The sequence below is a fragment of the Balaenoptera musculus genome, chromosome 6 (genome assembly GCF_009873245.2).
Source record: "Balaenoptera musculus isolate JJ_BM4_2016_0621 chromosome 6, mBalMus1.pri.v3, whole genome shotgun sequence".
Lineage (NCBI taxonomy): Eukaryota > Metazoa > Chordata > Mammalia > Artiodactyla > Balaenopteridae > Balaenoptera > Balaenoptera musculus.
In genome coordinates this window covers 104,121,584-104,133,964 of record NC_045790.1, presented here as the reverse complement: position 1 = coordinate 104,133,964, position 12,381 = coordinate 104,121,584, and the positions used below count along the sequence as shown (strand labels likewise).

Genomic DNA, 12,381 nt, shown 5'->3' with positions numbered 1-12,381 from the left:
CATCGGGGAGGCTCAGAAGATGGGCTCCAGGCCTCTGACCCTTGTTCCATCTACACTGTACAGCTTTTCCCCCTTCATTTTAGATAGTATGTTTCTGGGTAAGATTTCATTGAAGAAAAGAGTTGTGGTTTTGTGTTTTGTTTTGTTTTCTAAAGCACTGGTCTAAAGACCTTTAAGTTTCCTTTCAGACATAAACAGCGTAGGATAGCAGTTCCAGGGCCAGGTGGTGGCAGGCTTGTTAGTGGGAGCTGGGAGGGACAGCTACCCCAGCCCTAGGACCTCTGCAGCCGTCCTCCTCTCTAGAAAGGGGGTGGGGAGGGGAGGCAGGCTGGGGTGGCGGAGTGGGTACAGATTTCTGGGAAAGACGGACAGAAAAGCTCCTGCTTCGTAAACCTCTTCGGTAAAAATTTGGGCACACTGTGAGGGCCTTTCAGACCCCAAAACGGGTCCTCACCCGAGACAGTACACCTGCCCTGGTCTGGGGTTTCTTCCTGCAAGTTCTTCCACTGAGGCTCCCAAACCCAGGGCCTGAATTCTATGGGGCCCTGTGAAAATACACCTGTGGGACCTGAGGAACAGAAGAGTTTGCTCTGGCTCTGCTACTGACTAACTCAGCATCTTCGAGCCTCCGTTTCCTCACTCGTAAAGTGGCAATAAAAGTACCCACGCTTTTTGTGGGTGAAAATAAGTGAAGTGCAGGGACTTCCCTGGCGGTCCAGTGGTTAAGACTCCACGCTTCCAATGCGGAGGGCGTGGGTTCGATCCCTGGTCAGGGAACTAAGATCCCATATGCCTCGTGGCCAAAAAATAAAAATTAAAAAAAAAAAGTGAAGTGCTGACATACTATAAAAACTTAAAAAATTACCTCTTCCATCTGCCCCTAATACCCGTGCCCCGTCCATTCTCTGCCTTGCTTAATTTAATTCAATTTATTGATTTACGGTTCATGCCTAAAGCATGCTCCTAGCACAGAATGCCAGGGGTAGCTGAACGGACAGCATCACAGCAAACAAGTACAAGAACAAAGGGTTAGACAGATGGACAGCTTCTAAGTACTCATGAACATAAAAACTACAGTCATTTATTCATCTCAGATTCCCAGAGTGCCTCCTATGTGCCAAACTGGGTTCACTGGGTGAGGTCAACCCCTGACACATGGGTATGTGAATTTTTGTCTCTGTCTCAGACAGTTGAGAAGAAGTCAATGTTTTTTTGTTTTTTAAAGATTTTCAATCCTTTTTAAAAAATATTTATTTATTTATTTAGTTTTAGCTGTGTTGGGTCTTCGTTTCTGTGCGAGGGCTTTCTCCAGTTGCTGCGAGCGGGGTCCACTCTTCATTGCGGTGCGTGGGCCTCTCACTATCGCGGCCTCTCTTGTTGTGGAGCACAGGCTCCAGACGCGCAGGCTCAGCAATTGTGGCTCACAGGCCCAGTTGCTCCGCGGCATGTGGGATCTTCCCGGACCAGGGCTCGAACCCGTGTCCCCTGCATTGGCAGGCAGATTCTCAACCACTGCGCCACCAGGGAAGCCTGAAGTCAGTGTTTTGAGAAAACATGGTGATGTGATGGAAAACAAAGTGCCAATTCCCCAGAGCAAGACCTGGCTGGCATAGCCTCCCGTATAGCTTTAAGCCGCATACAGCAGAAAGTGGTAGCATGCATGCTCCCCAAATGCCTGGGAGTGACTGTTAGGAGAGGGCATGATGTGGCCGAAAGGGCCCAGGCTTTGCCACCTAAAAATGGTGTAAACTTAGGAAGGTCAAATCTAACTTTGAGCCCCAGTTTCCTTGTCTATGAAACTGGGTCATAAAATCTGCTTGCCTGGTTGTTGTGGAATAAAATCAGATTGGGCAAGGATCTGCTTTGTGGTAGCACTCGGAAAGGGATCTCCATTATTACAGTTTTGGGAAAAGCACAGAGCAGATGATCGCATTCATGAATGTCACTGTGGGAGATGCAGTCCGTCCTTGGTGGGGTCCAGGACTCAGGAGTCACCAGCTGAGATCCTTTGCCGAGTGAAAAGGGCTCTGAGCAGCCCCTGCACATCGCGATTCCGGAGACTGTAGATGACAGGGTTCAGCATAGGCGTGACGACAGTGTACATGACGCTGGCCACTCGGCCCCGCTCGGCCTCATATCGGGACATGGGCTGGAAGTAGACAGCAATGACTGTCCTGTAGAAGAGGCCCACCATGGCCAGGTGGGAGCCACAGGTGGACACAGCCCGGAGCTTCCCCATGGCTGAGGGCAGCTGGAGCACTGCAGCTGCGATGGCCCCGCAGGAGGCGAGAATGAGCAGGAAGGGAGTGACTACCACCGCGGCACCCTCGGTGAAGACGAGGAGCTGGATGTGGCGGGTGTCGGAGCACGAGAGCCTTAAGAGAGGCTGGTGGTCACAGAAGAAGTGGGGCACTTGGTGGGAGGCACAGAAGGACAGGTGGGCCATAAGCAGGATATGCAGGAGGGAGTGGACACGGGACACGAGCCACGCAGTCCCCACCAGGGCTGTGCACACAGCCCGGGACATCCTCGTGGCATAGTGGAGGGGGTGCCGGATGGCCACGTAGTGGTCATAGGCCATGACATCCAGGAGGCAGCTGTCAGTTACACCCAGGGCAAAGAAGAAGTACATTTGGGTCAGGCAGCCAGCCAGGGAGATGGAGCGGTCATGGCCATCAGGTTGGCCAACAGCTTGGGTACAGTGATGGTGGTAAAGCAGAGGTCAGCAAAGGACAGATGGGCCAGCAGGAAGTACATGGGTGCATGAAGGGTTGGACTGGCTCGGTTGATGGCCACAATGAGTCCATTACCCAGGATGCCCGCCAAATACAGGACCAAAAATAGGACAAAGAGAGGCCGCCGCTGTCCAGGACTTGTTGTTAGTCCCAGTAGGGTGAATGCGGCTCCTTCTGAAGTCTCATTGGCAGCATCCATGGCTGGGCTGCTCCTTTGCCTGGGACCCCAGGGGTTCCTTTCTACTGCTGAGTCATCTCCGCAGTGTCAAAGGAAAAGGGTGAAGGGCCACTAAGTTGCTCAAGGCTTTCTGGCCATGAGGGAAATCATGGGTTTGGAGTCAGACAGCCGTGTTGCTACACACAGGTGTGGACCATGTGCAAATCATTTTTCCTCCTGAATCTTCTTCCTTTCCAGGCCTTAGGTTCCCCATCAGTAAAGTAAGGGAGCTGAACCAGGTGACCCTGAAGGCTGCTTCCAACTTGGATACTTTGTGATTTGAAGCAAAAACAGAACAAAAACATTGCCCAGGATGTGGACCAGAGAAGGAAGAAAACACAAAAGAAAAGATCCAACAGAGAGAGGATCAAAATCAGGGAGAGATTTGACCAATGGGCATTTATTTCAGGAAAGTCAGAGTGGAAAAGAAAACCCAGATGGAAGCAAGGAACTTATCAAAGAAATAAAAATTCCAAACATTAAGGGCACACATATATTGAAATGAATGTAAACCTACAGCACCCAAATGCAAACATGATGTTTTAGAACACTGAGGGTCAAAAGAAGAAGCTGTCGGTGTGGCGCGGAGGTGGTGGCGCTGGACGCTGGCCTTGGCCCCTGAGCACCTAACCTTCTACCGCGCTAGTCCTTACTTGTCTTTCAGGTACAAATGCAAAAGTGACTCCTGCCTTGGAGCCGTAGCAATGTTTATTTATATATGTGTGTGTATATATGTATTTTTTTCAATCTTTAGAAAGAAAATTGTTGGCATAGGGCATGAGGTTTAGGTGAAGGTATTTTTCTTTCTTTTTTGTCTACTGGTATCAAATTGTTCCAGCACTGTTTATTGAAAAGTCTATTCTTCCTCCATTAACTTGCTTTTGTACATTTGTCAAGTCAGTTGGCTGCTTGTTGGCTGTTTCTGGGTTCTCTGCACCGTTCTGTTGAGCACCATGCCTATCCCTCTGCCAACAGCAGTCTTCACCGCGGTAGCTTTACAGCAAGCCGTAAACCGGGTTAGATGATTCCTCCCACTTTACTCTTTTTCATGACTGTTCTAACTATTCTGGGGTCCATGTCCTTCCAGATAAATTTTAGAATAAACTTATCTGTGTCCACAAATATCCTTTGTGGGATTTTGATAGGAATTGCATTAAAACTATAAATCAATTTGGGGAAAATTGGCATCTTTACTATGTTGAGTCTTTCAATCCGTGAACATGATATGTCTCTCCATTTATTTAGATCTTTTATTTCTTTCATCAGCATTTTGTAATTTTCAGCATACAGATTCTGTACATGTTCTGTTAAAGTTTATACCTAAGTATTTCATTTTCTTTGGAGTGACTGTAAATGATATTGTGTTTTAAATTTTGGTTTCCACATGTTCATTGTCAGTATATGGAAATGTGATCGAATTCTGTGTGTTGATCTTGTATCCTGAGACCTTGCTGAACTCATTTATTAGTTCTAGGAGATTTTTGGTTGTAAATTCCTTGGAATTTTCTGCATAGCTTATCATGTCATCTGCAAATGCAAAATTTAACTCAAAATGATCATGGACTTAAGTGTAAAAATGTGTGAAACTATAAAACTTTTACAAAAAAAAAAATAGGAGAAAATTTTCAGGACTGAGGGCTTGGTGAAGAGTTCTTAGACATGACATCAAAAGCACAATCCACAAAAGAAAGAGATCAATAAATTGGCCTTAATCAAAGTTAAACATTTTCATTTTGAGAAAGACTCTATTAAGAGGATGAAAAGACAAGCCACAGACTGCAAGAAAATATTTACAAACTACATGAAGGACTGGTACCTAAAATATTTTAAGAACTCTCAAAACGTAAAATTTAAAAAAATACGGTTAGAATATAAGCAAATATATGAAGAGATGTTTCACCAAAAAGGATATATGGATGGCAAATAAGCTTGCTTGTGAAAGATGTTCAACATCACTAGCCGTTACAGAAATGCAAATTAAGATCACCTTGATATATTACTTCACACCTATCAGAGCAGCCAAAATAAAATAGCAGCAATACCAAATGCTGGCAATGAAAAAAAAAAAAAAGAAGAAGCTGTCACTCCCAGGGATGTGCGGATCTGATGATGTTCAGATACCCAGACTGCCACCCAGTGTGTCATCAACAGTAGAAGATGGGGCGCAGTTGAGTAATATCATCAAATTCTGAAGAAAAAAAAGATTTTGAACCTAGAACTCTATCCTAAACCAAAATATTAATCAAGTATGAGAAAGGAATAAAGAAATTTTCAGACTTGCAAAACAAAAAAAACAAAAAAAGAACCAAAGAACCTGGATGACTCCCTGTATCCCTGGAAAACTCTTCCCATGAAATCAAACACTTACAGCATCAAACAGATGCACACCCTTTATGGGAAACTCATGCAGACAGATGGATACACCTGCCAGATGCAGAGACTTGACTCTTAAGGACAGAGGCAACTTGTTTCAATGCCTCCATTTTTTCCTGTCTGAATCTCACTGCAGAAATCTTGGATGATTCTCCAAGAGGGGGGTCTTAAAAGGAGAGGGATTTTAGGATAGGTTTCCTGAAGGCTATGCTGAGGTCATCTCTGCAGGAGAATGATCTCTTAATTTCTTTTCACATCCTTCTCTCTATTAAAATAAAACAAAGACCCTTCCTACCCTATTGTCTTCCTTTTCCTCCTCCATTGGGTAAGAAGAATTTCTGGTTTGGATCCCTGGAGAACATTTTTTTCTCAAATTTACAATCACATCCTACTGTCCAGGAAGGTAAGAGGATCGGGGTGAGAGGGTAAGATGGAGTGGGAAAGCTTGCTTACGAATTGGCTTTTTCAGAAACTGGACCTACTCTGACCCGTGTTTAAATTGGTCTCAGTAAACATTCAAATACACGGAGCTGTTTGCAGAAACATTCATCTGTAATCACAAACACACCGGTGCAGGCATGTGGGCATATGCAGCCTCCAGCCGTGCTCTGCAAATACACAGGCACGATCAATCGCATACAGAAATGTGGACACTGACATCTGAGTAAGCAGACAAGTGTAACCACAAGACCCACAGACCCAGACCATCCTACACATAAACAGAGGGTCCAAAGCAATCACAAAATAGCACTGAGGCCAGAGGGTGACGCTCATTTACAGACTCCTGTTCACGGGGGCTCCTGGCACCATGCACAGCTACTGGGACATGCACGTTCATGCTTCCTCTGAGCACGTAGTCTGTGTCAGCTCTCTACCAGTGCCTGACCACCCCATCCCGGCACACCCTGTCACACCCCGTCACACAATCACATCTTCTGGCACAGCCCCAGGGGCCCACGGCCTCGCAACTTCACACACATGGCTACACTCACATAGGCTCATGCTGGGTCACAGCAGAGATGTGCCACCCTAGAGGGGCAAGTCCGTATACACACTCCCTCTCTCTCCCCCAATGATGCCATCGGGCGGTGATGGAAACGCACAGTCTCAGCCTCACACAAACAGCCCCCGCTCTCACACTCACATGTACAGCTCATGCCCACAGCCACGTTCAAGAGGACAGATTCGTACACTCTCCAGCCTGGCCACTTGCCCCTAGTGTACCTTCCGGCTTCTCCACATCACAGGAGGGAGTAGCAACGAGGACCAAGCATAGCCCGTCACTGAAGGGTCTGGGGAGGGAGCTAGTGGCCACATGTATGGGGTTTGGGGCCTTGGGAGCACCTTAGCTTCTCCCAGCGACAGCATCCCTTCCCCTGGCCCTCATTCCTGTGGTGGGAGGCAGCCTGGCTCTGGGGCTTGTTATTCTTTCTCTCTAGGGCCCAGTTTGATGGGGGTAGGGGTGGTTGGTGCCACCTTCAACTCGGGGGACCCTCAGGAGCCCCGTGCATCATGAAACTACTGCTCCCCGGTCCCTGTCTTGTGGAGGCCAGAGCTGACTCCTGAGCCCCAAGTCCGGGGTTTACAGCAGTAGCTTCTGGAGCCAACTGTTTTGTCCCCTCAGCTGTTGCCGAGGCTTCTTGGAGGAAGTGTAAGAGTGTGGGAGGGATTGTGCCTCTGAGGACTGTGGCAATAGTATGCCTGAGTGACTGTGTGTGTGTGTGTGTGTGTGTGTGTGTGATTGTATGCCTGGGTGTGAAATGATCATGTCTCTGTCAAACAAAATGTGTCTGTGAGCTTGAGTGTGTGTCTGAATGTGCAGCTGTGCCTGTGTCTGTGTGGACGGCAGTGACAACCTGAGAGTGTTTATTTGTGCATGAAGGTCTCCAATAGGGGATTGGGTCTGTGTTGAAGGGGCTATGTGTTCCCGTGTGTGTTTGTAGCATTCCAGGTGGGAATGGCTTTGCATGACTCTGCGTCAGAACAACCATGAAGGGTGATTTTGAAGGTATGAACTTTCAATGATTCCCTGCTGCCTACTGAATAAAGTCCCAATTCCCCTACCTGATATCCAGCCCGTAGGGTGTCCTTCCCATCCCCAGATCTTCAATCTTCACACTTCTCTCCACTTCTTTCCCTACACATCTATCTCTAGCCAGTTAAATTGGTCTCGTTAGAGTCTTGTGCACACCGAGCTCATTTTACCTCTGTGCCGTTGTGTGTGCTTGTTTTTCCCCCATGAAATACCCCTTACTTTCAATTCCCACCCATGCTGCAGAGTCCAACTGATTTTGTGCAATAAGTACCCAGTCTTCCCCATCCCAAACCTGCTTTTGTCCTAATTGCTTGTCTTAGTAGATGGTGTTGAAGGAGGTTTAAAAAAGGAAATATTTGATCAGAATTGGGGAGCTTTCCTGGGCCTCTCGCTTTGGGAATGAGGATCTGACTGTTTCTCTTCCTTTATCCTCCAGGTTGGGCTCTGTTATTGTCTTCCAGTGCCTCCCCTTCCTTCTTGTTTATTTTCTTAGCTATCAAGTAGGTCCAGCATAGCAGCCTTAAACTTCATGTTTCCTCCGGTGAATGTGTAGGATTTATGTGATTATTGTATCTGACTGCTCCACAGATGCTAAACATGTGGAAGGACCCATGTACACCCTGTAGGGCCAAGATGATGGAAGGGGCCATGTGCCTCTGGAAACTTTCCCTTGATTGTGGTGAGAACTGTATGTCATAAGAGCCCAAGAATTCATAACAAGAAGAAAAGACCACAGAGGAAGTCTCTGAGCATAAACATCATTGAATTGGGGGCAAACTTTCCATTCTCATTCCCATAGTTGCCAACTCTTCTGATAACGTCTCCAACCACTGTCATGGCATATGAGTTGTCATGGTGATAAGAGGAAAGAACTGGGAAAGGATTATAAAAACTCGGGGTGGGGACTTCCCTGGTGGTGCAGTGGTTAAGAATCTGCCTGCCAATGCAGGGGACACGGGTTCGAGTCCTGGTCCGGGAAGATCCCACATGCCGCAGAGCAACCAAGCCTGTGCGCCACAACTACTGAGCCTGCGAGCCACAACTACTGAAGCCCACGTGCCTAGAGCCCATGCTCCGCAACAAGAGAAGCCACTGCAATGAGAAGCCCACGCACCGCAACGAAGAGTAGCCCCCAGTGGCCGCAACTAGAGAAAGATCCATTGCAGCCGAAAATAAATAAATAAGTAAATAAGTAAGTAAGTAAATAAATAGATAAATTTATAAAAACAAAAACAAAAACTTGTGGTGGGAGAAGGGGTTTTAATTCATTTAAGCCTTTGGCAAAATGTGTCGAGTTTGGGATATTGTACCCTCTGCTCTCAACATGCAGGCTCATCAGGTAATAGGGTGACCAAACATCCTGGTTTGCCCAGGACTGAGGAGGTTTTCTGGACGTGGGACTTAGAGTTTTAAAAACTAGGACAGTTCTGGGCACACCAGGACAAGTTGGTGACCCTGTCAGGAAACGTAAAAATTCTCTAAGAATTGAGGAGATATTAGAGTCCACATTCCTCTCTCCATTAGTCTGGGACCTCCAAGAAGACCATAGTTACTAAGGAGGGACCCAGTTCTGGTAACAAGGGGCATCACCTCCCCAGGGAGCTGGGATGAACCTTCAGTGTTCCTGCAGTCTAAGTACCCAGCAGCTGATTTCTCCTTGAAAGGAAGTTGGAGTGGTGAGGCCAGCCCCTGGCTGGGGTCCAAGGGACAGACTCCATGGGGAGCCTATTAGGGGGTGACAATGAAGCATTGTTTGAGTCCCATACCTTGCCACCCCAGGCCTCATTGCAGCCGAAATCAGGAGGAGCTGGAAAGGGGCCGAGACAGGAGCTGACATCTACTCTGACCATGCTCCACCTCTCCCTGGAAGCGCCTCTCATAACTCCTGGGGTCCACTCCTGTCCTGCTCTTGCACGAAGGGGCTTCATGGGCAGAATGCAGTGCCTTGGGCCTTGCCCATGTGCACCTGAGTCAGGGAGACAAAGAAAATCTGTCAAAATTGTAAACTCTGGGTGGATAAAAATCCCAAGGGTACTGGATCTGAAGGGTCCAGCATGACCTGGAGCACTGTGGCTGCCTTTGCCCAAGAGGTTTATGGAATTTCGTCTCCAGACCCCAACTCTGCCTCTGGAGGTTGTAATCTTAACACAAAGCAGTCTACACTACCTGACCACATGCTAATCTGAGCAAACTCATAACCCTCAATGAAACTTAAATCCACCAATAATTAGCTCCGACTCTTAAGCTTTAAGAAACATCAACCATTATCCATAACCCTAAATACGTCTTAAAGTGACCCCAAACATGTTGATTTGATATTCAAAATACTCTTCTTATGCCTTACTTTCATCTAGTTCTGAACCTAGGCTAACTGTAATAATATCTAGACTGTGACTTAAGCTTATCACAAACGTTATCCACATACCAACTTAACTTAAATCTAACAGAGCTCTAACATGAACTAAACTCTAACTCAAATTTAATCTAGCAATAAAAAAAGAAACCTGAATTCTCATCTTAAGTAGTCCTGCCCTTTAACACTAACTATAAAATATTTCTAACATTTCTTTTTTTTATATTGAAGTACAGTTGATTTACAATGTTGTCTTAGTTTCAGGTGTACAGCAAAGTGATTCAGTTACACACACATTCTTTTTCAGATTCTTTCCCCTTATAGCTTATTATAAAATATTGAGTATAGTCCTCTGTGCTATATAGTAGGTCCTTGCTGGCTATCTATTTTATATATAGTAGTGTGTACATGTTATTTCTAATATTTCTAATAAGAGCTCAAATTTATCCAAACCCTTACTCCTAAATTTATCCCCAATCCACTATTAATTAGAATCAATCCAAATTGTAAAATTTACATAATTTTAATTCAATCCTAAATTTGTCCATTTGTAACCTAACCCTGGCTTTACCCTAACTCTAACCCTAGTCTTAGCCATAACATGAACGCTAACCATATTCTAACCATAACCATAATTCTGATCCTTTCCTAATCTCTATCACAGCCCTGAAATAAATTAATCTTGGTCAAATCCTAACCCAACTATAGGATTTTAGGAATGAGCTCATGTATATGTTCTGGTGCTGCTTAGCTATTGTCCTGAGAGATGGACTATGTAGGCTAATAGGGAAGGATATTTGCCTCACCAGATTCCATCCCATTCTGTGGCATGAGTGGGTTCTGAAGATGTTCTCTTGGGGTCAAGGTGAACAGAAGCAGACTCACTGGTCATGAAGGACCTCAGAAGAGCAAGAATCTAGAAACACTTGCAGCCAATACGGCTCTTATCTGGTGTTTCTGGGAATCATCCTCTTAGAAGTTCAAGTGGCAAATAAACTTAGTTACTGCACCTGGCGACATGCAGGAACTTCCATGTTTTGAACATCGAGGAACCTAAGGCAGCTCAACAGCAGATTAACTTGATCTTGATTCTGGCACTGGGTCTAGATTACTCCAGGTTCCTGTCTGCTGTCTGTAAGCTTCAGTTTCTCCCCTTTTCTCCCCCTCAAACAATGACAAGAGACACCCAGCCAGAGGAACCTCCACCTTTACCCACAGTGACCGGGCCCGGGAAGAGCTCTCCTCATCTCTTCAGAGTCAGTCCTAACCAGCCTCTCGGACCTCGCACTCGTGCGCCGGCCCCGGACAGCAGCAGTGCTTCCAGTTCCTTCTGAGCACCTCCTTGACCTCTTTGTTGTGGAGGCTGTAGGTGAGCGGGTTGAGAGCTGGGATGACGAGGGTGTAGAACACAGATGCCATCTTGTCGGTGCCCAGGGTGTAGCTGGAGCTGGGGCGCAGGTTCATGAAAATGAGTGTCCCGTAAAGCACGGCCACGGCCGTGAGGTGGGAGCCACAGGCAGAGGCTGCTCGCCGCCGGCCCTTGGCCGAGTGCATGCCGATCACGGCTCCGGCAATGAACCCGAGGACACGGCGACAGCCGACACGGTGGCTTTCTGGATGAAGCCACAGACGACGAAGAGGAGGAGTTCACTGAGACTGGTGTCATTGCAGGAGACGGCCAGCAGTGGAGGGATATCGCAGAGGAAGCTGTTCACCTCCCGAGAGCCGCAGAAGCTCAGGCGGAAGGTGACGGTCGTGTGGACCACGGCACTCCCTGCCGCACCCAGGTCTGATGCTGCCAGCAGGACCAGACACAGACGTCGCGACACGGCGGCGGTGTAAAGAGGGTTTCCGGTGGCCACACCGCGGTCATAGGCCATGGATGTCAACAGGCAACACTTGGCATCCGCCAGCCCTGTAAACAAAAACATCTGGAGGGCACAGGCTGCATAAGGGATGGTGATGCAGGGCAACAGCTGGTCCACGAGCATCTTGGGACCGATGGCTGAGGAATAGCAGGCATCCAGCAGGGAGAAGTTGGCCAGGAAGAAGTACACGGGTGTGTGGAGCTGGGCGGCGGGTAGACGGGCAGGAAGATCAGGAAGAGGGTCAGGTGCAGGTCCCAGCAATCTGTGATGCCCAGGAGGATGAACTCAGTAGGGGCACCCCTGGCCCAGGTGAAGTTCTCTGGCATCATCCTGCAGGACAGAGTCTGAGGAGAGACAAAGCAGGAGGGAGGTGAGGGAAAGGTTAGGACTATCACCTGTGAGAAAGCGCTTTGTACTGGGAGACAGGTAGACTTGGGTGTGAGTCCTAACTGTGTAACAAAATAGCGGTGTGACCTTGGACAAGCCATATCACCTCTCAAAACCTGTGTTTTTAGTGCTGAGAAGTCACTATCATTTAACCCTCATGAGAGTGGGAATCTTGCCTGTCTTATTCAATTTTGAATCCAGAGTTCTGAGAATATTGCCTGGCACATAGTAATTGCTCAATAAATACGGGCATACCTCGTTTTATTGCACTTGGCTTTATCATGCTCCACGGATGGTGTTTTGTTTTTTGCTCATGTTTTTGTTTTTTACAAATTGAAGGTTTTTGGCACCATTTTTCTGACAGCATTTGTTCACTTCATGTCTCTGTGTCACATTTCAGCAATAATCACAAT

The 12,381-nt window shown here is 47.1% G+C and overlaps 2 protein-coding genes across 2 annotated transcripts; both read right to left on the bottom strand.

The window, feature by feature from the left end:
* Positions 1-1,984: 1,984 nt before the first annotated feature.
* LOC118896613 (olfactory receptor 1K1) lies at positions 1,985-2,934 on the bottom strand. The gene is given in 2 exon segments (XM_036854639.1): positions 1,985-2,673; positions 2,676-2,934. Coding segments are annotated over 2 exon segments (948 nt in total).
* Positions 2,935-10,976: 8,042 nt separating this feature from the next.
* Positions 10,977-11,910, bottom strand: LOC118896418 (olfactory receptor 5C1). The gene is given in 3 exon segments (XM_036854186.1): positions 10,977-11,296; positions 11,299-11,793; positions 11,796-11,910. Coding segments are annotated over 3 exon segments (930 nt in total).
* Positions 11,911-12,381: the final 471 nt, after the last annotated feature.